Source organism: Sodiomyces alcalophilus, assembly GCF_042370955.1.
Source record: "Sodiomyces alcalophilus JCM 7366 unplaced genomic scaffold ACRALscaffold_8, whole genome shotgun sequence".
NCBI classification, from domain to species: Eukaryota; Fungi; Ascomycota; class Sordariomycetes; order Glomerellales; family Plectosphaerellaceae; genus Sodiomyces; species Sodiomyces alcalophilus.
In genome coordinates, this window is record NW_027263539.1 from 1,749,594 (window position 1) to 1,777,330 (window position 27,737).

Sequence of the window (27,737 nt, forward strand, 5' to 3'; positions counted from 1 at the left end):
GGGTATTCGGAATCAAGAGGCAACACGCCCATAATATTAATACTACACCTCTATTGTCATCCATTGTCATCCATGTCATGCCCAAGGGTTGTCTTCCAAGCCAAGATTTCCACCCCCCGACGACCGGGGCCCCGGCGCCTGCCCGACCGGCTTCTGCTGCTCCCCGCCAGCCGAATCGCCGTCCAGAGGATCCCTCTCCACAGCACGCCCGCTGCTCTTATACCACTCATTCTTCGTCCACTGCACAATCAACGCCTTCGCATCCTCCGCCAAGGCCCCGTACCCCGGATTCAACGCAGACTCAAACATGGACGTGTGCGCATGCGTCTCGTCCGTGGCAGCGTCGTTGACAGCCTCGCGCCACAGGCCCACGGCGCCAACGTCCGCGCGTTGCTTGGGCAGGTTGCAAAAGGTGCGGTCCTTGCCCAGCACGGTACCCACGACGCTGACCTCCCTGGACCCGGCGGCGCGGCCGAGGCGCGTGTAGAGGTTCGCAAAGCCGACGTCGAGCTGCTGGCTCAGGCGCGCCATGTAGCGCACGCGCTTCTGCAGCTCGGCGCCGCGCGCGAGGCACCCGACAAACTCGAGGTGCGCGCTCGCCCAGCTCCACCCCTGCGTGAGCTGGTCGCGGTTCATGTAGGCGGCTGCTCCGCCGGCGGCGATGGCGGCGGCACCCCCTGCGATGGCTGCGATTTTACCCCATTTGGCCCAGGGGGATGCCTGCCGTTGCTGCTGCTCTCGCTCTCGCTCCTGTTGTCCGGGGGAGTCGCTGGGCGGCAGGGCGGCACGGGGGCTGCTGCTCCGCGGGGACGGGGCGGGCTGGGCGCCCGACTTGGACGTGGCGCCCCAGAGGGTGGTGCCGAGGCCGCTCAGCTGGGTCAGGGCGGCCGAGGCGGTTGCGTAGCGGTCCTCGGCGCCGTGGGCGACGACGCCGGGGGAGATGCCTAGGTAGGGGGTATCGAAGGCGAGGACGCCCTGGATGTAGGGGAACATGAGGGCGTTGAGCGAGGTCGGCGCGTCGGTGGATTTCTCGATGCCGTCCTGGGTGTAAATGGGATGGTCCGAGGTCAGACCTATGACGGTCTCGGCGGCTACGATGCCACCCATGGAGTGTCCGACCAGGATGGTACGCACGGAGGGGTCCACGGTGGGGGAGGGGGTGCCGGCAGCTACCTCGAGGTCGATGACCCTTTCGAGCAGCCTGTGAGTGTGTAAGTGGCATGAAACGGTCTACACTGCAACAATGCTGGGTCGTGAGGTGAGGGGGGAGGCATAGAACGGGGGAATGCATACCAGTCGCGAAAGCGACTCACGCAGTCGCCCAAGTCGCCCTTTGTCTCATACTTGGGATATATGAGAACTTTAACGTCGATTTTAGGGAGCTCCTCTTGGACGAGAGAGCGTAGGTCGTTTGTGAATTGAGACTTGGCTCCGAAGGTGTCGTCGCCACCCTACACCGGGGTCGTCAGCATCAGCGTCCAAGTTCGCCAATTATCTCGACGGCAACGGGGTTACTCACCTTAAATCCGTGTATGAAACACAGGATCAACGTCTTTTTCATGTTGAGGGCTCATGCCCATCTGGTTAGGCCAAGGATGCGATGGGGAAGCGACAGAGATGGATGTAGGGAGGCGGATGAGCGAGGGGTCCTGAGGTCAAGCCACAGTTGAGGCGGGGTATCACCAGCCACCTCTCATCGCTGATGGTCAGATGCAGCTTAGTGGGTCCCGGTGTTTTTGTGGGGCAGTGGAGTAGGTACCTAGGTACCTCTGATATGTGGCTGAGTCGTGGCTGTTCACATATGGCTTGACTTCTCAGGTACGTACCTCTCTGTGAACTCAGCTCAAGGTCTTCACGTCCATCTTCACTTGTCATCTTCAACTGCATCGCGACAAAGCACGTCGAGTAACAAGGCGACATTGAGTCCCCTCTATACGCCCAAACTTCTTTTTTACTCTGAATATATTCTGGTAAAAGTAGAATCACATCGAATATTCTATTCTTGTACATACAATCGAAGTTCCACGGCACCAACTTCGGATCACCTCACACCTCATGTGCATCTAACATGACAACCCAAATTGCTCCTCGCCCAGGCGGCCAGAGCCATGGTCGCCTCGATAAGACCCTTGGCATCACGGAAAGGATAGCTCCCAAGATGAAGGCTTGGACAGGCGAACTTCGCGTGAGGTCGTGTTCCCGTAACTCGTTGGCCACGGAGACGGGCTCAAATTAACAGTCAGAACAGATATACGGACTTTCAGGTCAACGAGATCACGAGGGATGGCACCGTCCTGCACCTCAAGGACACGAGGCTAGCCGATCAACCTAACCAACCATTGGACTCTTTACAAAACGGAGACTCTTACCAACCGTCACCCCCCGAATCCAAGGATACCGCTTCTCCAGCCGGCGAGAGCAAATCCGAGGCCAATGGGCAGGCCGCCGACCAGCAGAAAGAGGAGCCGCCCGAAGTGTCCCCAGAAGACATCCAGATCCTGACGGACCTCACGAGCGAGTCTTTCACCCAGGATGTCCTTGCCATCTATCGCGCGGCAGCCACCAGGCAGCCCATCCCCGTGCCGGCGAGGTCAGCCGCTATTGAAGACAAAGACCAGCGCGCCAAAATCCATCAGAACGTCCGGCGCATCTTCCGCTCTCTCATAGACACCACTGCCGACACCTCGGATGTCGCTCCCGGCGGTGCAGCAGCCATCATCGCCACGGGACGGGCCCCGCGCCCTTCCAAAGGCCACAACCAGCAGCAGAATCGCGCCAGGAACAACAAGGCCCGGCGCGGCAAGGGCGCGGGAAAAGTCCACGCCGAAGGGGAAGGCGACCACCTCCACTTCACCATCTACAAGGAGAACCGCGACACCATGGACGCCGTCCGCCAGCTCGCCCGCTGCCTCTTCCTAAAGCCCCAAAACTTCGTCTTCGCGGGGACCAAGGACCGCCGCGCCGCCACCACCCAGCGCTGCTCCGTCCGCGGCGTCAAGGCCGACACCGTCGCCGGCGCCTACACCCGCCTTCACAGCGTCTGGACCGGTGACTACCGCTACGAGCCGACCGGCCTGCACCTCGGCGCCCTCCAGGGCAACGAGTTTGTCATCACCCTCAAAAACTGCCGTCTAGGCGGTGGCGACGACAATCTCTCCCCCAAGGACCGCGAGGACGCCATCCGCGCCTGCGCCACCTCGGCCCTCGCCTCCATGGCCTCCCGCGGCTGGATCCACTACTACGGCCACCAGCGCTTCGGCACCCACGCCATCGGCACCCACGAGGTCGGCCAGCGCATCCTCAACTCGGACTACGAGGGCGCCGTGTCCGCCATCCTCGCCTACGACGACCAGACCGCCCAGCGCGCCTGCGACCAAGACCTCCCCGCCGAAGCCCACGTCCGCGACGAGCTCAACCGCGCACGCGCCTGCCGCGCCTTCCAACGCGACGGCGCCTCCGCCGACGAAGCCCTCCGCTTCCTCCCGCGCCGATTCGCCGCCGAAGCCGCCGTCATCCGCCACCTAGGCCGCCACACCCGCGGCGCCGCCCCGGGCGCCTCCCGCCGCGACTTTCAAGGCGCCCTGCTGTGCATCCCCCGCCCGCTGCGCAACCTGTACCTCCACGCCTACCAGTCCCTGGTGTGGAACCACGCCGCCAGCCGCCGCTGGGCCGCCCACGGCGACAGGGTTGTCGCGGGAGACCTGGTCCTCGACGACAGCAACCCCGCCGCCGCAGCGCCGCCCGAGACGAAAGACCCCGTCCAAACCAACAACGAAGCCGAACCCGTCGCTGGGGATGACGACGACCTCGCCTCCGAAGCCGACGCGGATGGACCGTCCACCGCCCGCGCGCTAACCGCCGAAGAAGCCGCGTCGGGCCGCTACACCATCCACGACATCGTCCTCCCGTCGCCGGGCCACAACGTCATCTACCCCGCGAACGACATTGGGGATTTTTACGCCGAGTTCATGGGCCGTCCCGAGAACGGCGGCCTCGATCCGCGCTCCATGCTCCGTCGCCACCGCGAGTTCAGCTTGCCGGGCCATTACCGGCACTTGACCACGCGGTTCCTCCCTTCTGCGGATGGGGCGGGAGGAGAAGCACTGCCGCTGCCGCGCGTCGAGGTGCGCCGGTACGCTGACGACGAGGAGCAGATGCATCCTACCGACTTGGACCGCGTGCGGGCCGCCCGGAAGGCGCAGGCGGACGAAGCGGCGGCTGCGAGGAAGAGGAAGCGGGAGGACGAGCAGGATCAAGTTGGTGGGAAGGATGGTGAAGGTGGCTTGAAGCCCGGGACCCAAGTGGAGGTGGACAGGGAGGCGAAGAAGGCCAAGGTGGATGGTCAGCCTCCCGCTGGGGGACAAGTCGTGCAAGTCGACCAGGGGGGTGACGGCATAAACAAGAAGGGGGAAACACCGGCGTCGTCGTCGTCGAATGTCAAGACGGAATCTCCGGGAGATCTGGCCAAGGACAAGGTGGCCGTGATTGTACATTTCCGCCTCGGAAAGAGTGCGTATGCCACCGTCGCCCTGCGGGAGCTTATGGGCTTCCCTGACGACGACGCCGGGGAAGCCAAAGCACAGTTGACCAGCTCTACTGGGTAGTCTTATGATTAGACGAGGATATTTCTGTCGGGCATGTTCACGACACTAGAGCGGAGACGAGAAAACGAGTGAAGAATAAAAGGAGTTCGCCGGATGGTTTAAAACTCGTGGCTCTCCTCGAAGAGTTGAACATGTCTCATTTACCTATATGCGCCGTTGTCCTGCCAGCCCAAGAAATTCACCACGTCCGCCGTTTCCATTCATCGTGCTGCTATTTGGCATGCTCCAACATGAATCCGTTTCAATCTCGTTCAACATGGACGCTGCCCAATGAATCGACGAGTATGCCCCTTTGGTGTGGCCACCTGTGCCCACCGACGAAGAATATGCGTCGATGTCCTCTGTAAATGTTGAAAAGCTTTGCAAATGCTAGTGTGTTTTTATATACGAGTCCACTCTTTGGAGTGGCCATTTTGACAGAGGTCAAAATGGTTGTCCTGTCCCGGAGAGGGCTTTCTTGTGTTGTGGTGTGAGAAGTGTAGATATGGCGTCGACATAGGGAATTATCTGATCAGTATGAGGTGTGCTTGGTATCATGAATCGTGGTTGCTTCATCGGTTTCTTTGGCCGCGCGCTTCTTACTGGTCGGGTTTCTCGGCCACCTCGTCCCAGCCCCAGACTTGGGCAAGGTACTTGGCCATGTTGACGCGCTTCGACCGCATCTCGACCATCCAGGGATGCTCGAGCATCCGCCAGGGGCTGGCACGACGGCTGGGTTCTTTTTCGAGACTGCATTGGGGGAGTCGTGAGCCAATAGTCGACGCAAAAAGAACAAAGGAAAAAAAAAAAGACGATAAACTCACCAGCACTCGATGAAATACTTGAAATTGTCGCTCCAGAAAATCTTGGCCTCGGGCTCGTCCTTGAGCTTGGGAATGGGCTGCTGGACAATATAGGTCAAGAGGTCGATGAGGCCGGCGCGCGGCTGCATCTCGGTGCCGTCGGCGGGGAAGGGGAAGCGGTGCTGAGCCACCTCGAGCAGGGTGACGCCGGTGGACCACACGTCCGAGGTGATGGTGTAGCTCTGGCCGGTGATGCGCTCGGGGGCCATGTAGTAGCTGGTGCCGATGAAGGTGTTGGCCTCGCCCTTGGTGCCAAAGTCGCCCGAGACGCCAAAGTCGCAGAGCTTGACGTCGCCGGTGCGGCAGAGCAAAATGTTGGAGGGCTTGATGTCGCGGTGGATGATGCGCATGCCGTGCAGGTAGGTCAGGCCGCCGAGCACGCCCTCGGCGATCTTGCCGAGGACCTTTTCGCCGGTGCGGCCGCCCAGCTTCTTGACCTCCTTGTAGATGCTGTCGAGGGAGCCGCCTTCGCAGCACTCCATGGCGATGGAGATGGTGGCGGTGGCCGGGTCGACAAAGGCGCCGTAGTAGCGGCAGATGTGCTCCGAGGCGCAGCCCTTGTTGAAGTTGAGCTCCCGGACAATCTGCCGCTTGACGTCCGGGTCGGGGGTGGTGGTGATGACCTTGAGGGCGAAGATGGTGTTGCCGCCCTTGAGCTTGCACTTGGTGACGGCGCCCCCGGCGCCTTCGCCGAGGTTGCCCAGCTGGATGACCCTGTTTTCCATGCTGGCAATGCGCCAGCCCTCGTCGTCCAGGTCCTCCACGTCCAAGGTCCTGGCCCGCTCCAGCGTCAGCTTATCGAAGGCCTCGAGACCCTGGAGGCTGTTGTCCCTCTCCATGCCGACGCCGCCGTCGCTCCTCTCGGAATAGAGAGAGCCGACGGCGGAGGCGGGGTCGGGCGTGCCCTGTGGCCTCGGGGCTCCGATGCCATATTGTGAAGCGAAGGACAGGGCGGAGTATTGCGAGCCGGCCGAGGTGGGGTTGCTGGTGCGGCCGTCGAGGGGCCCGAAGCTGCCCGACCTTGAATGGGCGGCGCTGCTCTCGCTGCCGCCACTCGCCGACTGGCCGGGCTGTACGCCGGTAACGAGCCTCGGAGGCTGTTCGTAGGGGGTGGTTTGACTGCCCTTGGGGGTGGCGAGGTGGAGGGTAGGCAGAGGCGGCCTCGATGGGACCGGTTGGATGGGCTGGACGACGGGCTTTGCATTGGGAGACGGGGGAATGGCGAGTCCGAGTCTGGGAGTCCGAGCACCGCCGTTGGACCTAGCACCGGGGATCGCAGGACGGAGGAGGGGTACGGGAGAGGCCATGGTCGGTACAGCGGCTGGTTGCGAGTTGGACGAGTTCTGAGGTGGCAAAGTACGGTTAGAATGATGGCCGAGTAGATGAGCAGAGTACGAGGGTAGAGAGAAGGAAGCTCAAGTACGCGGCCAAGGGGAGTGGACAATCATACCTGTTGTGAGGTCGGCTCCATGGTAGGCGAATGCGACGAATGCGACAAAAGGTTTAGTGGTCAAGCCGAATGGAAATCGTCAAAGGAAATCAAATTCGAACAGCTCTCCAGAGGGAGCGATTATGGCCCCGTCAGAAGCAGTAACGACAAAGGACAAAGGACGTCGGGAGGTGCTTCAGGTTGAGACACACGACGATCGCTGGGTGGTGATTGACAAAGAGATGGGGGCCAAGTCAGGGCGGACTAGCGAGTAGTAAAGTGCCGACGAGGATCCCTTTTGAGGATTTTCTTCCTTTTTTTTGAGGTTGATCGAGTTGGAGTGACGAGGAGAGTTTGGGCGTTTGAGCTGTAAAAGTGGCCGAATTGAAGAAATGAAAGTCCCTGTCTCGGGACTCTCAGGGTTCTGTGGTCGCCCGTCTTGGGTGGGGTTGCAAGCGGGAGCTAGTGTGAAGGAGAAAGGGGACTGGACTGCCGTTGTAATAGGTGATGCAATGGCAGCGAGATGGAGGCCTGTAGGGAAATTCGTCGGCCGGACTTTGTCTCAACTAGACTCGGATGGCTCACTCCGAGCCACGCGACTCTTTATGGAGGAGTGAGTCCCAGGAGAATGGCACGGGGCGTTTGAGTAAAGGCGATGCACGGCTGATGTAGTCGGTTGGTTTGATTGATGTCAAGACAATGTGGGAGGGCCGGCGGTTACAGTAGCGGTTCGCCGATGGTCGTTTCGACGTTTTTGTTTTCGACGCGTGGCAAAGCAAAACAGTTTGAGGCTAACAAAGCGAGGGACGAAAGAGACAGTCTGCCGACGAAAGAGACAACCTGCGTGCGTGGCGGGTATGTGTTTGTAGTGTTGTAGGAGGTGAGTAAGAAGGTAGGTGAGAAGACGGCGAAAAGTGAGGGGATAAAGAGAAGAGAGGCAGGAGCCACTTGAGCTGAAGCTTCAGGTACCAACGGTCATGCCCCTGACCAACCAGTAGGTACCGTTGGAGGGGACGATACAGCAGGAAATAGCGGGGATAACCGGTGAGAGGGGCGGCTGTGGCAGGCCACTGGTACAACGTAAGTACCTGGACAGTAATTCCTACGGTAAATGGGTACGGGTCGAGTACTCTGGCGGCTCAGGAGTCTGGGACCCACTTCAACGCGGACGGCGCTAAAACGACCTACCAGGGCGAAGGAGTAAGGAGAGGGTCCCCGGCTGGATGAGACAAGAGACAAGACTAAAGTGAAGCCACAGTGAGAGCCAGGGACATTGAGGCGAGGCGCTGACAGAGTCGATGCAGAGCCTAAGCAAGCCGTCCTCCACGTCCATGGCTTACTATGCCCAATTCTCGTCACCCGGGCCTCCCGATACATGCATCTCGTTACCGAAATATAATCTCTATTTCAACCACGCGAATAGGACTACACTTGATAGAACCAGACATCTCGACTTGGAAATGTCCTCCACTATACTGTCTCTGTGCAACCGTGCCAAGGTTGGCTGACGGGCATGTCATAAACACACGTACGTTGTCGGGATTCGGTTCGTCGGCCATGCCGTGTGCTTACAAAGAGCCTGGCCCGACGTTGCATGCTGATGTTGCATGGGGTAAAAGCTCCCCACCACGAACTGCAATAGCGTACGTTGTAGTTAGGGGGTAAGAGGAAACAAAAAAGGGAATTCACTTGTCCCAAGTCTGGTAGCTTTGTAAACGTGGCCGAATGACAGCCCTTCATGCGGCTGACTGGATTCCCGGCTGCATGTCGTCTGTTGAAAAGGATCCTGAAATAGCCGCCCATCTGGGTCCATCCATTCATAAAGTCTTGTTCTCTCCTGCACTTCCCCATGTCTTATCGCTCGGTCATGCCAAGTGGACAGCCTGTCGATCCATGCTCTTCTGGCCGTCTTCCAAGAGTATGGATCGAAATCACACCCTGCTCATTTCCCCAAGCGCGCGTTTACACTACACGTATTTATGTACCTAGGTACCTACCTATTCTTTAGCCGATGAACCTCGACATGTCATTGGCGCACAGCCGGACCAGTGACTTGCTACTGCAGTTCCTTATCGTCTTATCGTGTCTAGCTGGCCCCACCTGACCCCTGCACCCGATTTTTTTTGCTAGAGTCGAAAACGCCAGAAAATTTCCATGGGCGAAATCGACAGACTCCCATGACCTCGTTACGCGCTCTTCATACACGCCTTCTGCCCCTTCTCCTTTCTCAGTTCTCTGACCATCAACCCGGGTCCTAATTGGCTCGGTCACCCATTGGCCCCAGATGCCAGCTTCCGTGGATCGCAGCCGCCGACGTGCCGAGTCGGACGACGAGGAAGACGGTGCAATGTCCTCACATAGCTCCGAGTCACAGCACGATTCTTCAGACGCCGAGTCTGACTTTCTGGATAATCCTGGCTCTCGAAAGAGACGGAGGACGTCGCCTGCAAATCTCCTACCTGACGACGACGAAGAGGAAGACGATGACGAGACAGACGTTCGACCATCTTTCCCGACCATCCAAGTCCCTTCCCGTGTAAAGAGGAAACAAGCCGCACAACCATCCTCGGAACCGCTCCCCTCCTCTCTGCCCGAGTCGACCCAACCGACCCGGTCCACCGGCGTCACGGCACCAACCGACCCCAACACCACCTTCGCCGCCCTCAACGTCCGACCATGGCTCGTGCAATCCCTCGCCAACATGGCCATCAAGCGGCCCACCGGCATTCAAAAGGGCTGCATCCCCGAAATCCTCAAGGGCCGGGACTGCATCGGCGGCAGCCGCACCGGTTCCGGTAAAACCGTCGCCTTCGCCGTGCCCATTCTCCAGAAATGGTCCGAGGACCCCTCGGCCATCTTCAGCCTCGTCCTGACCCCGACCCGCGAGCTCGCCCTCCAGCTCTTCGAGCAGTTCAAGGCCATCGGCGCCCCGCAGGGCATCAAGGTCATCCTCGTCACCGGCGGCACCGACATGCGGCCCCAGGCCATCGCCCTCGCCCAGCGGCCCCACGTCGTCATCGCCACCCCCGGCCGCCTGGCCGACCACATCCGCACCTCGGGCGAGGACACCATCTGCGGCCTCCGCCGCGTCCGCTTCGTCGTCCTCGACGAGGCCGACCGCCTCCTCGACGCCCGCGGCCAAGGCAGCATGCTCCCCGCCGTCGAGGAATGCCTCGCCGTCCTCCCCGCGCCCCACGCCCGCCAGACCCTCCTCTTCACCGCCACCATCACCCCCGAGGTCCGCGCCCTCAAGGACATGCCCCCCAAGCCGGGGAAGCCCCCCGTCTTCGTCTGCGAGGTCGACACCCGCGCCCTCGCCATCCCCGCCACCCTCGCCCAGCACCACCTCCAGGTCCCCGTCACCCACCGCGAGCACTACCTCCACGCCCTCCTCCTCACCGAGCGCAACGCCGACCGCTCCGTCATCATCTTCTGCAACCGCGCCGCCACCGCCCAGTTCCTCCACCACCTCCTGCGCCTCCTCGACCACCGCGTCACCGGCCTCCACTCCCGCCTGCCCCAGCGCCAGCGCACAGACAACCTCGCCCGCTTCCGCGCCGCCGCCGCCCGCATCCTCGTCGCCACCGACGTCGCCTCGCGAGGTCTCGACATTCCCGAAGTCGCCCTCGTCATCAACTACGACGTGCCCCGGGACCCGGACGATTACATCCACCGCGTCGGCCGTACCGCGCGTGCCGGTCGCCCCGGTGACGCCGTCACGTTTGTCGGCCAGCGCGACGTCGAGCTGGTGCTGGCCATCGAGCGCCGCGTCGGCCGCGAGATGGAGGCCTGGGCTGAGGAGGGCGTCAACCTTGAGACCCGTGTCGTGCGGGACCTTCTCAAGGTTGTCACCGAGAAGAAGCGCGAGGCCATGCTGGAGGTGGAGGAAGACAGAGAGGTTGGTGGCAAGCGGAAGAGGACCAAGCTGAAGCTCAGGGCGGCGTAGCTGTCAGATGGGAAGCAGGAGTGAAAGATGGGACGAGCGTGGTTATGCTAACGGAAATTTGTCAAGTACTTGGTAGAGCTGAATACCCTGGTAGATTATATAAATCTTGCTTCAACTGTCACGGATGTGAGGATGCTCTTATTCAGTATGCTTGTCTTCATTTGGCCAGCTTCACGGCAGATGTTGAAGACAGCCACTGACCATTCCCCTCGAATTACATATACGTCCAAGTGCCTCCGTGCTGTGTAGTACTTAAATCGGGTTTTCGTGTGTTAGAGTAGGTCATACTGCGAGTCGTTATTAACGTTGTCCGTGGCAAGGTCGCACGTGTCGACACTGTCGTTTCTGACAAGGACAAGACGGCGCATCTTCACTAGCGTCCCCGTGTTCCCAGATAAAGTATAGATATATTGGGTCTCGAACATGCGGGGATAAAGTACGATTGACGGGTACAAAAACGGTACCAAGGGCCAAATATATCCCGAGATGAAAAGCGGGCGTGTTAGTATAAACGACAGTCCCGATCAATACTCCACACTCTTTGCCACCGGACGGAAAGTCATGTCGCACGAACCCCCTAATGCCTCCTTGTCGCGTGTCTCTCCACGTTTTTATGAACGCCACCACGCCGGGAACCGAGCCGGGTTGGTTACTCGGGTTGTCGAACATGCAGGTACGGCTCGGATAAAGGGGATACAGATAGGCGAGGTGGTATGGCGGCCTCGGCTTTGGTAGATAGTGGCGACAGTAGTATGGCACTAAAGCTGCAGCGCAATGTAGCAGTCTCGCGACAGCATCCGCATTAACAAGTTCGCTCGTCGGCAAGAGACGAGGCTTCTGGCGGTACCAGTAGCCAATCTACGCCATATAGCCAGATCAGGTGAGTAGCTAGGGGGAAAGGGGACCAGGATCGCCTCTTCGCTACGAAGGGAGCCTCCCCACGGAGTCGCCGGGGGAATTGTGGGACTGATGCGACTGGCGACTTGCAAAGAGACCATTTCCTGCCGCCGACACAACGCTGAGGGTAAGTATCGAAAGTCTACTGTTTCCTTGACGAGAAGGCTGGGAGGAGACCAGACTGGGCGCTGCTAGCATAACGACATCTGCCCCGAGCTGCCCAACGACATGCTATACACGACGGACATGTTTTTCTCGCGTTCATGGGGGAATACCACATTTTGCCAGCTTGGAATAAAGACAAACACGGAGCTTGAATATATGAAAGGCCCGGCCGCCGGAGTCGGTAGGATTCCACCAAATCGCACCGGAAATTGAGCACGATACTACCAGCACAAGTGCTGTCTGGCCCGGCCGGGGTTTGGAACGACTTGTCAACAGACGACGGGACAACTTATTTTTAGAGACCCGAGGAAGCAAAGTGGACCAAGAAAAAAAAAAGTGAACAATTCGCACCCTGTCTTCGGGCTGACTCCAGACTGCCCGTGTAAAGCCACCTCACCTCAGCCTTATAGACTGTGGGAATGACATCGCTGTTCGGTCAGGGACAGGGAGGGGTGTGCTGTCGTCGTGCTGGCAATGTGGAGGCAACTGCAAGAGTGTTCAGTGCCGGCGAGCTCCTGATGTGCAAGGAGGGGTCGAGACTGAGAAGTGTTGACGAGGTGTGGAAATAGACGAAAGCCTGCTTGCCTTTTTCGTTCATTCAGGCGCGCAACGCCAAGTAAAACTTCATAAGGCTCCGACAGTCTGACGGACCTTCTCCGATACTGGCAGAGACGAGGAGAGAGAGAGGGAGTGTGTTAAGAATCAGAGAGAGGGTCAATGCTTTTCGATACTGGAGCTAAAGTGGAGACGAGTGGGTATGTCACGTGATAACCCGCATACCAGCCTCCTTTTGTGGAGCGAAATCGACACTAGAAGCCGGCAAGGCGCAGGAACCACAGGGGCCCGCCAATCAAAAGGGTCACGTCCTCATCTCTTCCGCGAGACGATGGAAACGTACAACGCCAAGGCGGTCTCTGGGTGTTGCTGCCCACGCGGCAGTAAGACGGCGCGACGAAAATAGCTCACTCCCCCACCACCACGAGGTTGCGTATCTCTCGTGTACAGCAACAGCGTGGCAGCATGGATCATTGTCGATCGTGGGCCTTGGATGTATATTAATTGGGCTATTTGGAGGTCCAGGTTGTCCAGGTCAGGCCTCCGGGTCTCTGGTCTGCCTCTGGGTCCTGCGGCTTGAGGCTCTTCCCCGGGTTTGCTCATCACCATGTGGTCCCGCATCCTAGCGGAGAGACGGAGGGGAGGGGGCGTGGTTTTTCCCTCTCTGGGTGCATTTGTCGCGCACACCTGTTTTACCTTGTAATGCTTTTGTCTAGGCGAACGGGAATGAGCGGGCTGGCCAGCATTTGCATCGGCCGCTGTATCATGTCGTGCCTTGCGTGAAACCAAGAGTTGAGATGCGAGTACTCGAGTAAACGAGTCCAGACTGTATGTACATAACACTCCCTACCTTTTTCGTTTTGGTGGGCGATGAGACTCTACTCGACGCAGTATTTCGGGGAGCTTCTGCTCGTCAGACAGTAAACTGCCAAGATGTGCATCGCTTTGGTCCGTAGTGGTGTGGCCTTTGAGGGTTAATGACGCTTCTCTCAATCTGGTGGCACTGGATGGGCAATACCCCACACTCGCAGTGGTTTGTGCAACACTCTGACGAGTTGCTGTCGGCATACCGGCAGTTACTGCCAAGCGAAACCTAAGGATTGACGAACCATATCATGGTCAGGCTCTCTCGACCAAACAGTCAGGTCGAATTTCATGGACGGATAACATAGCCTCATCCACTGAACCTAACAGGAGGCTCGCTGCAATTCGATGTGACCTTTTGTTTTCGCCTGCGACACCGTCCCCCTGTTTACCCCAGGTGGAAGTGAGCAACACAGCGGGGTAATTCGGAAGAAGCCAAGGAAGGCCAAAGATGCACCTCCAGGTTTGACACGTTACGCGAAAAGATGTACCATGAATAAATTCATGGATGCATCCGAGTCTTCGATTCCACGGACTATCCTGGCCTGGGTAATCTCACGGAACATGGGATGCGCACAAAGTAGACTTATAGAGGATCAAACCAGCGCAGCTTGGACGATATCCCACCGTCGGAGGCAAGAAGAGTTGCGGGGTCGCCGCGTTCCTTGTCGGTCCGCATTCTTGGCCGAGGCCGGCAGCCACGGACTCTGATTGAGCAGAATATCTGCAGCCATGGCTGTTGACATGACTTTTTGCACCTAATACGTCTCGAGTAGTCTTTTCGGGGTTGCAATCTCCTGAGTATACCAGTTGGTGGCATCGACTTGGCCTCGCATTGGAAAGGAAACGGAAAATAGGCGAATCTGCACGGCCCGCGGCCTAATGGTCGCTTAGACCGGGGACCTTATCTGAGGGTGTGCAGGTTTCTCGATATGTGTGTCGGGGTAATAAATGAGAAGCCGGGATTCGACGACATCAGAAGCAATACATACGTCCCCGATTAGACAAGGTGCGGTCGAGGAACGGAGTAGATTTGTGCCCCGCGTTTTCGTCCTCCCCTTGGCACGCTACAAATAATTGAGACCGAGTCCAACGGAGTAATCGAGTGACGGTTGCTAACCAAGACGTCACATGCTTGATTCGCTATTATCGAGTGGGCCGCCATGGTATTGGCAGCAGAATCGCGGGCAGCAACCTGCAGATGCCCGAAATACCTCACAAACCGGCTACTCCACTGGCAGGGCCACGAGGACGGAGCCGATTCGCACCGAGTGCGATGAATTGACGCTCAGATTGGTTCCCATAGGTTTCACTACGACGAGGACGTCAGAAGGGAAAACTGAGTGGTGCGCATGTTGCCTCGCTGGAAAGGGAAGGAAGGATGCCGCTTTTCCTGTTGCCAGCGTCGGGCGGATTCCGCGGCCAAGTGCCGGTAAAGACCGTGGCATGGGCATTGGCTCGTGGCCTTTATCTGTCACGAGGAAACCCTCGTCCAACTTAGATGAGCAATCTGCGCAGGGCCGACGATGACTCGACGGCACTTAGTAATCAGCGAGGAAATACGAAATTTCGATCAATTAGCACGCAAGCGCGGATGTGTCAGCAGAGGTTGGATTAGTGAGCAAAGAGATTGCTCAGGTTTCGTACGAAGTACGTTGTACATTATCCGACAGACGAAAGCCAATGGTGGAAGAAGGACATGGACAACGGGAGAGTGAAACAGAATTGCTTATCAAACCCGGTAATATACGAATAAACGACTCGGAGACTTGAAAAGGTACAACGTACTTGGTAGTCTCCGAAACTCCGGCCTGCTGCGTAATCTACGCATATGAAGATGACGAATAGCCCTGGCGGGAAGACGGTACAGCAGGCAGCAAGATTCACTCCCTGACAACATCAAGTAGACCTACTGAGTATAATGCTGGTTTGTTCATTCTGCCATTTCCTTGATTCGTATCGTGGCCGAAGTATGACGGGAGGCTGGCCGTCGGAGAGTCGTCAAAGTACTCGTGTTATGCCATTGTCGGAGAAAGGATTTATATTCGTATCTGTATGGATATTGCCTGGGCTTCGTTCTTCTCCGCAGGATGACAGATGAAGGGCAGGGACCGCTGCTCGGTGAGTTGGTAATCAACCACGGCTTTTCAATCGCACCCCCACCCCCGGCTCTATAACGGCAGAGGGTGTGGGAGTAAAAAGAAATAGAAAAAAAAAAAAAAAAGCCAAGGGCGGGGATTGGTAAAGCCCGCCGTCGGCGGACTCGGGACTACGGTCTACGGTGCGTGGGCTGGGCTCACACCCCCCTTGGCTCCCATCCACCAGCGGCGCGGTCTTTACACCGCCCAAACCCCGGAAGCTCTGGGAAATCCTTCACACCCCCCCATCAAAGTGCAAAGCCAACTTAAAAGACTCTCGAGGCCCCGTCTTTCCCTCCTTTTCAGAATTCTCATATTTTGTCGCGCTGCACTAAAGAAGAAGACGGACACACTACGAGAAACCAGACGATCCTAAAGACAGCCACCTTGAAAGAAGAGTCAAGCACAGCACTGGCTTATGAGACGGCCGGACGGACCCTTACAACATATCTCGCCAATTCGCATCATCGCAGCCTAGACCTCATCCCTGTCACTTTCCGATCTCGGCTCGTCTGCCTTGAGTCACAAGGGAAAAAGAAACAAAAAAAGACAATCGCCTCGTCTACATTTAAACCCCCCAAAATGGCTTCTGCAACTTCCTACCGGCCATCGGCTCCGCCTAGCTACTCTCCATTCCCTCCCACCACAACCACCGTTAAGCAGTCTCCCACACATCTCCTCGCCGCCGCCGCCGCCGCCCAGGGGAAGAAGAGGACCATGTCCATCGCACAAACCTACTACCTCGCCCACAAGGCGCGCGCCAAGCTGGCCTACGAGGCAGCCCGCGCCGACCACGACCTGCGCCTGCTCGTCGGCCACGCCAACCTCCTCGACTCTCTCATGTTCGAGCTTGCCGACGCCGAGCGCGAGCAGGAGAGCTGGTTCAACCAATCCGTGCGGGGCGCCGCTCGCCACGAAGAACCCCAGCCCGTCCCTGCCCCTGCCACCGTCACCGTCACCGTCGCCGCCTCTCCCGCCGTCACTCCTACCGCCGAAAAGAAGGACCGCCGCGTGCAATGGCCCGACACAGCCCGGAAGCCGCAACTACTGCAACAACAGGCGTGGAGGGCTGAGGACTCGGAAGACGACTCGGAACTCTACGACGACTCGGACTACGATAGCGACGATGACTTGGACATGGTCGAGACCGTCACCGTCGCCCGTCCCGTCGCCCTCCGGCCCATGACCACCACCTCCACAATACCCATTTCTCCTATCATGCAAAGCAGGCCTCTCCTTGCAGTGGAGGAAGACGAAGACGAAGACATGGACGAGGCGGACGACGACCTCGACGACTACCCCCATCTCGAGCTCGCCCGCACCGCATCACACCCCCACTCGCCCCCCGAACTCGACGCCGACCTGTCCGAATCGTCCGACGAGGACTCGTCCATGCCGCCCTCACCGCCCAACGTGAGCTTCTCCTTCCCAGCGAAGGACCCCAAGGCAGAGATCCAACAAGAGGAGCAGGAGCAAGATGACCGCAGCAGCCTGTACTCGGAAGGTTTTTACATCCCGAGGAGGAATCCGACATCCCTCGTTTCGGCCATTTCGGTCTATTAGAGGAGTCATATTCACTTCTCTCTCACTCCCTCTCTCCCTCCTCATCGACTTTTGGACATCTCTATTCCTCGACTTTGAAGCGATGGCGACAGCCGCGGCGTTTTTGTCGGGGTTTTACAAAATGGCAGCAATGTCACTGATATAATGGAATGTGGAAACAAAATGATACCGTCTCACGTGTGGGTTTGTTCTTTGGCTGGCGTTTATTTCGGGTTGGTGTTCAACACCGCGCAAAAGGAGGGAATTGATACACATTGTAGTGTCGAGATTCACTTTCTTGTTTCACTACTTCCATTCTTCTCTTTCGGTTCAAGGAGTTGAGGGAAACCATCTGTACTGGGCGATCCCACTCTATTGAAGATACCAATACAATCAAGTAAACTCAACTTTCCTACATCTACCCTCGTGATGACTCCCACGGTCAGTCGGCTAGTCGGAACAAAGAAAGAAATCGCGGCTTCGAGGTCGGCTAATGAGTCATGCGCCGGTTCGTGGCATCTACAGCTGTACTTCCTACACTACGAAAAGACCGGGCGGAGAGTCGCGCGCGGGACCGAACACCGACCATGGCTCTTTCGGCGCGCGGCGCCTCGGAACCTTCGGTATGACTCCGTCACCGTGTACTCCGTGTTACCTCGACTGGAGGTACGTACCCCTTCCCATGTATCTCCCGTTTTCTCATCATCATCAATTCAGCCGACCATTCTTTTCTGCTTTGGCGGTAATAGAAACGGCAGACACATTTCACATCTCCGAGGGTGTCCAACGCCATCTCTTGCCCAGACTCAACTTACTTCGTACGTTGTATACTACACATTACAACTACCTAGGCGTCCCGCCTCGGCTACCGCTGGGGTGGGTGGTTAGGTGGTTAGGTACACCCCATCGTCTTACTATACCCACACCCGTCTTGTCAGCCAGCCGTCGGCTTCCGCCCTTTGTATCCGACCGGACACAACCAACAGCAAAGTCCGATCACGAGACGGAGCGCAAAGACTTACAATCAAACTCAATCGAAGAGACCGCCCGTTGTCCATTGTCGTCCCGAATCCGACGCCGATTCATTACCCCTACGTACTCGCGTCCTGTTATCCCGTGGTACATAAAGGTACATACCTCGATCAAGTACCGATGCCGCCAATGCTATATGCGGCCATGGAAGCTGACTCCGCCTTTTGGTCCTCGACCAATTTCACGGCTGCCTGGAATTCCGTCACTTTTCATCCGCCTGAACACATGTCCGCAAATAACCCCTCCCGTTTCGACCCCAGATATCTTGGTGGTCTAGACTGCGGTAATCTATCCTGACCTATCGTCGCCTTGTGCATCCTGCGTCGTGGCCTCATTGCGCCCCCATCAACATTACGTGTGCTGGCTGTGCTGGCTGGAACGATCTCATGCGTGTAAGAGAGAAGAGATGACCGGCTGATTGCCGTGGAAGGGGCCCGAATCAAATGAAAGCTGGAATCGCAGATTGCGGACATGATGATAAGATAAGAAAAGGGACTGAATGCGCGCGAAGGCTGCGATGCGCATCAAAAGCCACCTGGGTCGGTCATCCATCGCGCTGTCGAATAATCGAATCACGACCTGTGAACGAGGCGTGTGGGCAAACAAACCGTTTTGGGCCAACTCCAACAGTAACACCCCAACGCAAAGACGGGCGATGGCGCGAAGCCAGTAATAACCGTAATCGAAAGCCGATGCGATAAGATGCCACAAGTAACGCCCGCCATCTCCCCGCCCATTCCGCCCCCAATGAGGCAAGGCATGGCTTCTTTCATCGAGGCAACAGGATGCCGGAAGTCACCCGCCGACACACCTCAGCAACTCGGAGGCTCGCATCGGCGGTACATGCCGTGAATATACAACGTATGCTAAATTCAGTGCCAAGTTCAGCCTTGCGAAGGACGAATCCCCCTCACGGCACTTCCCAGTTGTCGATCCTTCGGTCTCTCGTGACGAAAACGACCAGGCTGCGATATCACGGAATTTCCCAGATCCCTAACTTTGCAGGACCAACCGCCTCGTAGACTGTAGCCTGTGGTACATGCGATGGGAAAGGCGAAGACATTGTATGCATTATGTGCTGTCATGACTTTTGATGGGGACTGTATAGGTCAGAAAAAAAAAAAAGAAAAAAGAGAGAAGAGAAAAAAGGAAAAGAAGAGAACAAATTGAAAAACAAAAAAAGAAAGAAAAACAAAAATATAACGACAAGGGTGAGGATCGAACTCACGCTCCCGAAGGAAATAGCTTAGCAAGCTATCGCGTTAACCACTCCGCCACCTTGCCTTGTTGATAACATGTCATCATGGATGACCTTATATAATGCGGACCCTATCATTACCACTTCCCTACTCGCTAGCATTGCTTACTCCACGATACTCCACGATACAGTTCGCTTGGAGAGAAATACAATCAAGTCGTAAGAGTCGGTCATGTAGAAGCGAATACAATCATCGAACTATAATTTGGCCGTGGTACGTTGTAATTCGAGAGCATCTGTACTCTCGTGCACTCCGGAGTACACAGCAGACGGTGTATGTAAGTACGAAGTACAGTGGCCTTCGCAGAGTGGATTAGTAAGCTCCGCGATGATCTCAACAACCGCACCTCCCGAACTTTACGTCTACGAAGTAACTAGACCCTCATCCATACAGAACTGAGAGGAAATCAGCGTCACACAACTATGCGGAGCCCAGCACGAACCACGGCGACCACCCTGGCGCGTCACTTGAACGCCGCCTTCTCACCCTCTTCCTCTCCAGCCTGTACCCGGTGCCGTGCCACAAAGCTGCAAAGCCCACTCCCACGGCTCTTCTCCGTCACTGCCTCGCCCCGTTCAGCCTCTACCATCGCGAGCCCTCCTGCACCACCGTCATCAGGCTATGCGGCGCTCCCTTCCCGTCGTCTCATCTCCATCGCTGGCCCCGACGCCCCCAAGTTCCTCCAGGGCCTCATAACCGCCAGCATCACCGGACCGGAAGCTCAACCTCGAGACTCCGGGTTCTACACGGCCTTCCTCACCGGCCAAGGCCGCGTCCTCTTCGACGTCTTCATCTACCCCGACACCGTAGGCCTCTCCCATGGCAACAAACCCTCCGATCCGCGCCCCGAGCCAGGCACCGCCTTCCTCATCGAGGTCGACGCCGGCCAGGCCTCGGCCCTGGCCCGCCACATTCGCCGCTACAAGCTCCGCGCCAATCTGAACGCCCGGCTCCTCGACGACGCCGAAGCCACCGTCTGGCAAGCATGGAACGATCCCGCCAACGCGGCCCTCCCGCCCCTCGACGCCCTGGCTGCCTCCGCGCCCGCCGACTCGGCCATCGCCTTCGACACCCGCGCCCCCGGCATGGGCGTCCGCTTCGTCCACCGCGGCGTCGAAGCCCCGCCGCTCCTCGACCTCGAGGAATCCACAGAGGCCGCCTACACCGTGCGCCGCTACCTCTTCGGCGTGCCCGAGGGCCAGCACGAGCTGGTGCGCGAGCAGGCCCTGCCGCAGGAGAGCAACGTCGACCTGATGGGCGGCATCGACTACCGCAAGGGCTGCTATGTCGGCCAGGAGCTGACCATACGGACGAAGCACCGCGGCGTCGTGCGGAAACGTATCCTGCCGTGCGTGCTGTACGGGTCCGAGGATCCCATGCCCACGGAGCTCGCGTACCGGCCCGACGGAGCTGCGTCTGGCCTCGCCGAGAGCGTCCCCGGGGAGGCCAAGATCGAGTCGGCGGGCAAGAGGGCGCGGAATCCGGGCAAGTGGCTTCGCGGGATCGGGAATATCGGGCTGGCGTTGTGTCGACTGGAGACCATGACGGACGTGGCGGGCCCTCTGCCGACGTCTTCGTACAAGCCTACGGATGAATTCAAGATTGAGTGGGAGGCTGGGGAGGATGATGCGGGCGAAAAGACGGAGGGCGGGAATGTCAAGGTGAAGGCGTTTGTGCCAGATTGGCTACGGGCGGCGCTGGATGCGCAGGCACAGGCCCAGCCGCAATCGCAGACACAAACGCAGGACACAGAGTAAAGGACCCACGCCTGACTTTGAACGCCGCCCGTTCATCTGTATAACTTCCCAAGTGTACTCCTCATAACGCTGTAAATTATCTCGGGAATAAAGTAGCAAAGAAACGAGAAAAGGGTATCATGATTCTATCAAATAAAAGTCTATGCTTGCTCCAATTCCAACTCATTATTATGCATGCCATATTCGAGGCACGCAGGTCGTATACCGTGGAATCTTCGTCCAGAATGCCCAATCTTCTACCTTTTACCCGTCTCTCATTTCCACCTCGGTAGATTGTGGTACTGGCTGCGCCTCGCCCTGTGTCTGCGCCTGCTCTTGCTGCTCCTTTGCCTCCGCCTCTGCCTGTGCCTGTGCTTGTTGCTTCGCCAACTTTTCAGCATCCCGTCTCCTCTGGACAGCAATCATCCTAGCCTTCAAATCCTCCCACTTTGGCGGGCCAGCCGGCGCAGGGGAGGGCGCCGCAGGCGGCTGCTGCTGCTGCTTAGCCTCGTCCGACCCACTCCCGCGTTTCGAGTCACCGCCGTCCTTATCGTACCCAACCTTCCCAGCCTTCCTCCTCGCCTTCTTCTCCGCCTTCCGCCTCCTGACCTCGTCCAGCCGGGCCTGCAGTTCCCGCAACCGTTCGTCGTCCTCGTCCTCGTCCTGCGCCCGCTCCCGCGCCATGCGCTCGAGCTGCTCGCGCTTGAACCGCTCCGTCTCCTCGACCATACGGCGGCGGCCTTCCTCGGCGAGCCGCGCCTTTTCGCGCTCCAGCTGCATGGCGTGTTCTCTTTCCTGGGCGCGGCGCCGCTTGGCCTCGTTCTCCGCCGCCTCGAGCTCGTCGATGAGCCGTTTGCGGTGGCCTTCAATCTTGGCGCGCTCCTGGGCTCGGAGCCGCTGGGCACGCCGCGACGAGTCGTACGCCCCGCGGGCCGAGGTGTCCAGTAGCACGTCGCGCGCCGTCTCGAGCAGGTCCCATTGCTCCGGGTCGAAGGACTTGCCCGCTTTGTCTGGGTGGTGTTTTATCGACGTCTTGCGCCAGGCACGGTGGATGGCCTTGGCGTCTAGGGTGGCTGTTGCTTCGTCATTTTCGTCGAGGCCGACGAGGGCGTAGAGGTCGATGTTGCGGGAGGCGAGGTCGCTCGCTTTGGAGAGGAGTTCTTTCGCCTCCATTTGAGGTGGTTGTCTGGTAAATGTCCACTTGCGTAGGCGGCTTTGAAGGAGCCAAGGCGAAGTGCTTCGGGAAAGGGTTGAGAAAGGATATTAAGTTGTCTTGTTTGGTCGCGGCGTAGGTGATATGGATTGTAGAATCAATATGGGCGAGCAGGAAGTCTGAAGTTTAGGTAGGTCCATGATTACATAAGCGTCCGTCTCGCAGTACAACGTACGAAGTACTTATTAGGCGGCCTTGCGAATATCAAGAGCCGAATGTTAGGAGGATCTCGGACATGGCTTCTTTGAAGGTTTATTTTAGGGATCCCTTGTTTATTTAATCGTTCACATGAATCTCTCCTCTGATTGTTAGTGAAAATACATGCCGTGGCAGTTTTGCCATGGTTGATGGCATGGTCGGGATCATATTTCAAGGTGGCAAATGTCCAGATGAGTTCAGTAAAAGCCCAATTCTAAGAACACTCATTTCTAGTCTTTTCCAGTCTATCGGCTTGGGCTTCATCACAGTTCCATGTATGTATATACCCTCTCTGATCGAGGCCTCTTCTGTCGTGCAGTGCACTTCACTATCTTGAACTGGCGTACATCAGCCATAAACGAAGATAGTGGCCCTGCCAGGCAGGCTCGGGATTATATGCTTGGAGACTGATACGAGACCGACAACTTCTTGTGGAGACTCTGAGATGACATCTGTCGATGACTGGCTCTGCCTGAGTCTCGCTTCTGAAATTTGACCGAGTGCGAAAGGCACCCAGTGGATCTATGTAAGGAGAAGCTGGTCGACAAGATGCTCCCACGATTTTGGACACGCAAGAGGACCACTGAGGCTTCAGCGTTATTCCGAATAGGCGTAAGGTGAAGTGACTGGCTATAGTTGTAGAGGCGAGAGGCAGTCTGACGTGAAAAAATGTCGAATAGTCAAGGGCTGGTCGTGGGCATATGGAGAATGAACGTCGAGAAACTGTGTTCCCGCAGGCAATTTGTCGTCGAGATTGATGTTACGGGACATAAGAAGTCAACCCGAGAAGCATGATGGCCGAAGAGCTGATATGCAAAAGCGAGGGAACCTTCAGTTATATTGGAGACGACCCAAACGGAAAAAAAAAAGAAACCTATCAAAACAATGTAACAATGCGGCAGATGTAAGCACAAGCCCTCGGGCAAAGTAGGTCAGGAGAGATCATTGGAACATTGCAAGCGGCATTCAATTAACGGATGCGACGCCCATCCGAGACGAATTCGTCGACTAGGGAATCAGGGTGCCTGTTGATGTACAATACCCAGTCCACGACTGGCTTCTATACAGCTCTCCTCTATTTCAGAACAGCCTGGAGGCTCTCAAGGACCTAGGTGACGTTAGTTATGATCATGCCAACGGGCTTTGATAGGCCCCGCAGTTGTACAAAAATGACATACCTCCAGCTCAATCTTGGCCTCGGCAATATCCTGCTCGCTGCCGCTGCCGCTGGCAACCTTCTGAGCCTCGGCGATCTGCGCCCGGACGGCCTCGGCGCTAAAGTCCTCAAGGGGGTATCCCTCGACGGCGTTGATGCTCATCACCGAGTTGGGCTGAACGACGGCGAATCCACCGGAAACTAAACCATCGAGTCCGTTAGCCTCCTTTCTCTCGTAGTGTTACGCCGATGATCCCGCCACGGCATGGCAAGCTGCCGTCGAATCGAGGAATACGAAAAATGTGATGGCGGTGATGGTGATGTGTGGACGTACGGAAGAACTGCTTGCTGGGACCGCTCTCCTCCACAACCTCAACAAGACCGGGCTTCAGCTGCTCAATTGAGGGCACGTGGTTGGCGAGGACACCCATTTCGCCCGACTCGGCGGGGATGTTGACCTGGACGACGTCCTGGGACTTGTAGATGGACTGCGGACGAGATTGCGGTAATTAGCTTTGCGTCGACTTTCCCCATCGACCGTCTCGGGTTCGTAGCCAATTGGGCGTCGGCCGAGACGATATCAATCGCATTGCAAAAGGCGTACCTGGTGAGGGAGCGACAAGCTCAGCTTGATCTAACGGGACGGTTAGCATGTTGGGACGCCAAATCGAGCCGAGGGCGGCTTGAAGGGGGAGAAGAGGCTCGGAGCTTGCCTTGTCGGGGACAGCGTCGGCGTAGGTGCGGCGCTGGAGAGGAGCCCGAATGGCGGCAGGGCGTGCTCGGAGAGCCGCGCGCGCGAAGCGGAGGGAGTTCATGATGGGCTGGCGGGAGGGAGGGGGAATTGACGTCTATTGCTGAGGATACCTTCCGGTGAAGTCGGGACAGGAATCTTTCGGTTGACTGGGTTCGCGAATCGGTTAGCGGGAGGATTTTCAGTCACGAGTGATATCACATGATACATAATCTAGTGACGGGGCTGTTTTCTGTTTAATGTGATATAGTGTTTAGTGGTTGGAAATGCATATAACGATGCTCGTGAGTGGCAGCGAGCCACTTTCTGCGCCCGGTGCTGCGCCACACCACCTCGGGGGTGTGACGCTGAAACGAAATGTCATCCTCGCGACACTGCCATGTCGTGTTCACGGTCCCAAAACCGAGGGAAACAACCCTGTTCTGATGGTGGTGCAGAATGAAAGGTGTGGATTACATCCCAGACGATGAGACTGTGACGCAATTCAGTGGAGATGCTCAACGTGGTTTCCATTCCGCTTAGGCTTTCCAACAAGGTCGATGCTCGCGCAACGAGTTCGAGCTCTCATCACTTCCTCAATCATTTCGTTGGGCAGCCATCTGCTGCCTGACAACCCATGACCTTGATTTGAACGAACTAGTCATGTACCGCCAAGTATTCCTAATTGGTAACCAGCGATCATAGGGGTGTTCATGCAGTCTTCCCCTCCCCTTCCTTGCCCAACCCCGACTCTCCGGAGTCACGTCCGGGCGAAAACTGTCTTGTGAGCATCACTACTGAGTTCACGGCTTGCCGAGATTGGGTATGCTAGTGCGCTTTTGGGAGGATGCCATTTGTTGCTGCCGCCGTGGCGTGACAACCCCCGCGTTCTCAGCGTTGGATTTGAGTATCTTGGCCAAGTTGTTGACCATTTCGTTCCCCCATGTCATGGTTCTGCGAAGTTTGAGGTGGTAATAAAATTATAAACGCTCCGTGGGGGGCAGGCAATGGGGAATGGCACCGTAGCTGTGCTTGTACGCATGACCTCTCGCAGTATCCTAGTCCATGTGATACCTCTTGCATGGACCAAAAAAACGCCATATTATTCTGCCCTCGATGTGATGTTTTTAAAGACTTTAGAGGACTGGCGGCAGGCCAGGCGCAGGTGAATCGCTTCGGACTTTTGTCTGAGGCTCCTCGCGCCATAACCCTCGCTACAGGGCGAGAGAATTGCGACTCTCGGCTCTCAATTCCAACTCTCGAGGTTTGAGGGTCTGAGACTTATAAGATGACCCCTTGAGAGGCCTCGACGCGAAGTACATATGTCATGTGGCTTTAAACGGGCGCAGTTCTGCACATTGTCCACTGTATTGGGAGTTTAGTCGGCCGCAGTACTCCCTCCTGCAATGAGGCGCCTAGCATGCCGTGTTGACTTAAGGTAAGACGCGGGCAGCGAGGGGTGGCAGTATCCAGGCCTCAAGGGGTAAGGTAGAACACATGTCCTAGCAAGTATAGTCCTTCATACTTATTGGTTGTCTGTGTATTCTATTGATGTATCTGATGCCGCTGAAATCGCCATCTGAGGGCTGGCAGAAGAGAACCGGCGGTGTTCGTAGTTGCGTGGCTTGATCATTCAGTTTCATGCGTTGCCACGGCTCTGGTCTGCGCTGAAAGACGATGGGATGTCCTCGTCGCCAAATTCATACCATGCTGGAGGCGGGGTCATCAGAGGCGCATGCACGTCGACTCGTAGCGTGGGGTCAGTTACGCACCCCCCAGAGTCTCAAGAACAGAGGACCGCCCATCTCGTCGACGTCGCGGATGGTGTCGATTATAGGAACTTCCATGACATGAGAACATCAACGGAAGAGAAACGATCCTTCATTATTGCCTGCTATCTGCGTGAAGATGCTTCATGGAACGTGCGAATGGGGGTTTGGTGCAACGTCAACTACCTGTTTCAAGATGACTTTGTAGTACTGCGCCAAAAGGGACGTTCGTCTCAAGTGACGGGGTGCGGTACGCATGGGGGGCGTCCGTGTCCAACTCGAGGAGGAATGTGTCTCCTGACCTCCTCGGCCGCCCAGACAGCGTGCCGACTGACGAAATATACAGCCATCAACTAGCTACATTCGTACGCTGTAAGCATTTACGAAGCGCCGAGAGACGTCCAATGGCGTCGTGCTTCATGTTTCATGCTTCTGCTGAATCTCTGGATTGTCATCCAGCTCCCTGGCCCGTAATACTGCTGCGCACAATAATCACCGCTGGATCGATACTAGGTCGTGAAGCGACTTGGTTTTAGATAGGAAAGGGAAATTGGCAGGCCAAGAAGACGGGGGAACGCCATGCATCATGTCGTTCGCAGCATTGCTGGATTTTGCTTGCTTGTACTTTCGTAAGATGTGAAGGTAGACGGCAACGGCAAAATGCGTTGTACTCTCGCCCTGTAGATGCCCGTCCGCACGGGACTGAGCTGCATTGGGCTGAATAACAAGTCAGAATAGTAACCAAGGCAAGGTGGCGGAGTGGTTAACGCGATAGCTTGCTAAGCTATTTCCTTCGGGAGCGTGAGTTCGATCCTCACCCTTGTCGTATATTTTTGCCGAATCGACAGATGTCGGTGAAGCCTTTCCTTTTTTTTCCCTTTTTTTCTTCTTTTTTATCCTAGCTTGTTTTCGTGTTGGCATTTACATACAATTAATTCAGCCACCCACGCGTACATACAAGGTCAATTGTGTAAATATTGACGAAGCAACCCGACCTGGTCTCGCAGAATACAGCCATTGCCGTGTGCGGGTATATCGGTAGACTCGTACCTTGCATGGGAAGGGGTGCTACGACTACCTACCTTCACTTTACCGTCGCTATCGTCGCATCAGCTCGAGTTGCATTGCATGTATTATGGGCAGTACAAGTACAGCCAAGCTGCGAGAGCGAGGTTTATCTCAGGCTCAGCTCAATTCTCTAGATCAGCTACAGAGAGACTTGCTACGAAGTATAAGACACCACCTCCCACCAGTTCAAGGCGTTGGTCAAATTACACTGCTCATTTTCAAACACAGGAAGTCATGCAAAATGGTCTCGCTAGGCTGCGAGGCTATTCGCGCGCGGACTGAATCTTACATGCAGTGTGAGCTGGGCGAACGAAAGGCTGGAGAGTGTCGCTTGTTGGGGAGACGATAGTAGACATTACACCGAGACTTGGCCGGTGTGCCGGAGCCGCCTGGGCTATTCGATGGCGGTGCAAGGGGCTCGGCGCGTATGTATACAACGACGTACCTAGGTACCTTTGTATTCACTTGTATTCGTATACGACGACGGGGCAAGAAACAGATGATTGCGAATGACGAAAGACCGTCAGGACATTGTACGGTTATGCCGTTTGGTTTTTGGCGCAAGATAAATAACTGACTGGGTTCGGCTGCGAC

General features: G+C 56.9%; 13 protein-coding genes and 2 non-coding genes across 15 annotated transcripts; 8 read left to right on the top strand and 7 right to left on the bottom strand.

Moving 5' to 3' along the window:
* Positions 1-210: 210 nt before the first annotated feature.
* Positions 211-1,561, bottom strand: ACRALDRAFT_2077262 (uncharacterized protein; the record flags this gene model as incomplete). The annotated part of the gene is made up of 3 exons (XM_071022302.1): positions 211-1,201; positions 1,294-1,451; positions 1,520-1,561. Coding segments are annotated over 3 exons (1,191 nt in total), but the record flags the coding sequence as incomplete, so codon positions are not given.
* Positions 1,562-1,894: 333 nt separating this feature from the next.
* On the top strand, positions 1,895-4,683 carry ACRALDRAFT_1095164 (uncharacterized protein; the record flags this gene model as incomplete). Its single annotated transcript, XM_071019762.1, has 3 exons — positions 1,895-2,190; positions 2,249-4,600; positions 4,656-4,683. The coding sequence occupies exons 1-3, from the start codon at positions 2,069-2,071 to the stop codon at positions 4,681-4,683; spliced, it is 2,502 nt and encodes an 833-aa protein (XP_070871903.1). The 5' UTR covers positions 1,895-2,068.
* Positions 4,684-5,182: 499 nt separating this feature from the next.
* Positions 5,183-6,917, bottom strand: ACRALDRAFT_2044590 (uncharacterized protein; the record flags this gene model as incomplete). The annotated part of the gene is made up of 3 exons (XM_071021449.1): positions 5,183-5,333; positions 5,408-6,789; positions 6,897-6,917. The coding sequence occupies 3 exons, from the start codon at positions 6,915-6,917 to the stop codon at positions 5,183-5,185; spliced, it is 1,554 nt and encodes a 517-aa protein (XP_070871904.1).
* Positions 6,918-7,174: 257 nt separating this feature from the next.
* ACRALDRAFT_2037574 (uncharacterized protein) lies at positions 7,175-7,741 on the top strand. The gene has a single exon (XM_071020836.1). The coding sequence runs from the start codon at positions 7,268-7,270 to the stop codon at positions 7,490-7,492; it is 225 nt and encodes a 74-aa protein (XP_070871905.1). The 5' UTR covers positions 7,175-7,267; the 3' UTR covers positions 7,493-7,741.
* An 859-nt stretch (positions 7,742-8,600) lies between these two features.
* ACRALDRAFT_213212 (uncharacterized protein) lies at positions 8,601-11,198 on the top strand (the record flags this gene model as incomplete). Its single annotated transcript, XM_071024036.1, has 7 exons — positions 8,601-8,848; positions 8,916-8,957; positions 9,006-9,105; positions 9,160-10,817; positions 10,849-10,893; positions 10,953-11,064; positions 11,142-11,198. 7 exons carry the CDS (start codon positions 8,601-8,603, stop codon positions 11,196-11,198), a joined length of 2,262 nt encoding a protein of 753 aa, XP_070871906.1.
* Positions 11,199-11,345: 147 nt separating this feature from the next.
* On the bottom strand, positions 11,346-12,481 carry ACRALDRAFT_213213 (uncharacterized protein; the record flags this gene model as incomplete). The annotated part of the gene is made up of 9 exons (XM_071024037.1): positions 11,346-11,408; positions 11,449-11,679; positions 11,764-11,803; positions 11,839-11,883; positions 11,923-12,006; positions 12,087-12,148; positions 12,226-12,246; positions 12,281-12,294; positions 12,328-12,481. 9 exons carry the CDS (start codon positions 12,479-12,481, stop codon positions 11,346-11,348), a joined length of 714 nt encoding a protein of 237 aa, XP_070871907.1.
* Positions 12,482-15,760: 3,279 nt separating this feature from the next.
* On the top strand, positions 15,761-17,387 carry ACRALDRAFT_1065881 (uncharacterized protein). Its single transcript, XM_071017234.1, has one exon. It carries the CDS (start codon positions 16,023-16,025, stop codon positions 17,001-17,003), a length of 981 nt encoding a protein of 326 aa, XP_070871908.1. The 5' UTR covers positions 15,761-16,022; the 3' UTR covers positions 17,004-17,387.
* An 888-nt stretch (positions 17,388-18,275) lies between these two features.
* On the bottom strand, positions 18,276-19,658 carry ACRALDRAFT_1095166 (uncharacterized protein; the record flags this gene model as incomplete). Its single annotated transcript, XM_071019763.1, has 9 exons — positions 18,276-18,387; positions 18,426-18,777; positions 18,826-18,958; positions 19,027-19,114; positions 19,222-19,237; positions 19,285-19,297; positions 19,392-19,470; positions 19,525-19,605; positions 19,653-19,658. The coding sequence occupies 9 exons, from the start codon at positions 19,656-19,658 to the stop codon at positions 18,346-18,348; spliced, it is 810 nt and encodes a 269-aa protein (XP_070871909.1). The 3' UTR covers positions 18,276-18,345.
* ACRALDRAFT_t269 lies at positions 19,218-19,298 on the bottom strand. The gene has a single exon. It is a non-coding gene; the product is annotated as a tRNA-Ser (tRNA).
* Positions 19,659-19,845: 187 nt separating the features above from the next.
* On the top strand, positions 19,846-20,982 carry ACRALDRAFT_2074984 (uncharacterized protein; the record flags this gene model as incomplete). The annotated part of the gene is made up of 1 exon (XM_071022259.1): positions 19,846-20,982. A coding segment is annotated over one exon (1,137 nt), but the record flags the coding sequence as incomplete, so codon positions are not given.
* Positions 20,983-21,273: 291 nt separating this feature from the next.
* Positions 21,274-22,182, bottom strand: ACRALDRAFT_2030002 (uncharacterized protein; the record flags this gene model as incomplete). Its single annotated transcript, XM_071020634.1, has 1 exon — positions 21,274-22,182. The coding sequence occupies one exon, from the start codon at positions 22,180-22,182 to the stop codon at positions 21,274-21,276; it is 909 nt and encodes a 302-aa protein (XP_070871911.1).
* Positions 22,183-23,214: 1,032 nt separating this feature from the next.
* Positions 23,215-23,432, top strand: ACRALDRAFT_213222 (uncharacterized protein; the record flags this gene model as incomplete). The annotated part of the gene is made up of 2 exons (XM_071024038.1): positions 23,215-23,324; positions 23,381-23,432. The coding sequence occupies 2 exons, from the start codon at positions 23,215-23,217 to the stop codon at positions 23,430-23,432; spliced, it is 162 nt and encodes a 53-aa protein (XP_070871912.1).
* Positions 23,433-23,495: 63 nt separating this feature from the next.
* ACRALDRAFT_2044596 (uncharacterized protein) lies at positions 23,496-24,391 on the bottom strand (the record flags this gene model as incomplete). Its single annotated transcript, XM_071021450.1, has 5 exons — positions 23,496-23,528; positions 23,599-23,777; positions 23,911-24,064; positions 24,181-24,210; positions 24,290-24,391. 5 exons carry the CDS (start codon positions 24,389-24,391, stop codon positions 23,496-23,498), a joined length of 498 nt encoding a protein of 165 aa, XP_070871913.1.
* A 2,429-nt stretch (positions 24,392-26,820) lies between these two features.
* ACRALDRAFT_t265 lies at positions 26,821-26,901 on the top strand. The gene has a single exon. It is a non-coding gene; the product is annotated as a tRNA-Ser (tRNA).
* Positions 26,902-26,993: 92 nt separating this feature from the next.
* Positions 26,994-27,722, top strand: ACRALDRAFT_1077962 (uncharacterized protein). Its single transcript, XM_071018712.1, has 2 exons — positions 26,994-27,304; positions 27,372-27,722. The coding sequence occupies exons 1-2, from the start codon at positions 27,204-27,206 to the stop codon at positions 27,490-27,492; spliced, it is 222 nt and encodes a 73-aa protein (XP_070871914.1). The 5' UTR covers positions 26,994-27,203; the 3' UTR covers positions 27,493-27,722.
* The last annotated feature ends 15 nt before the right edge of the window (positions 27,723-27,737 follow it).

Bases quoted from the DNA above. Each gene is read 5' to 3' on its own strand.
- ACRALDRAFT_2037574 (XM_071020836.1), top strand. From the start codon at position 7,268: ATGAAAGTCCCTGTCTCGGGACTCTCAGGGTTCTGTGGTCGCCCGTCT.
- ACRALDRAFT_1065881 (XM_071017234.1), top strand. From the start codon at position 16,023: ATGGCTTCTGCAACTTCCTACCGGCCATCGGCTCCGCCTAGCTACTCT.
- ACRALDRAFT_1077962 (XM_071018712.1), top strand. From the start codon at position 27,204: ATGTATTATGGGCAGTACAAGTACAGCCAAGCTGCGAGAGCGAGGTTT. The intron at 27,305-27,371 runs GTATAAGACACC...TTTCAAACACAG, and splicing joins ACAGAGAGACTTGCTACGAA to GAAGTCATGCAAAATGGTCT.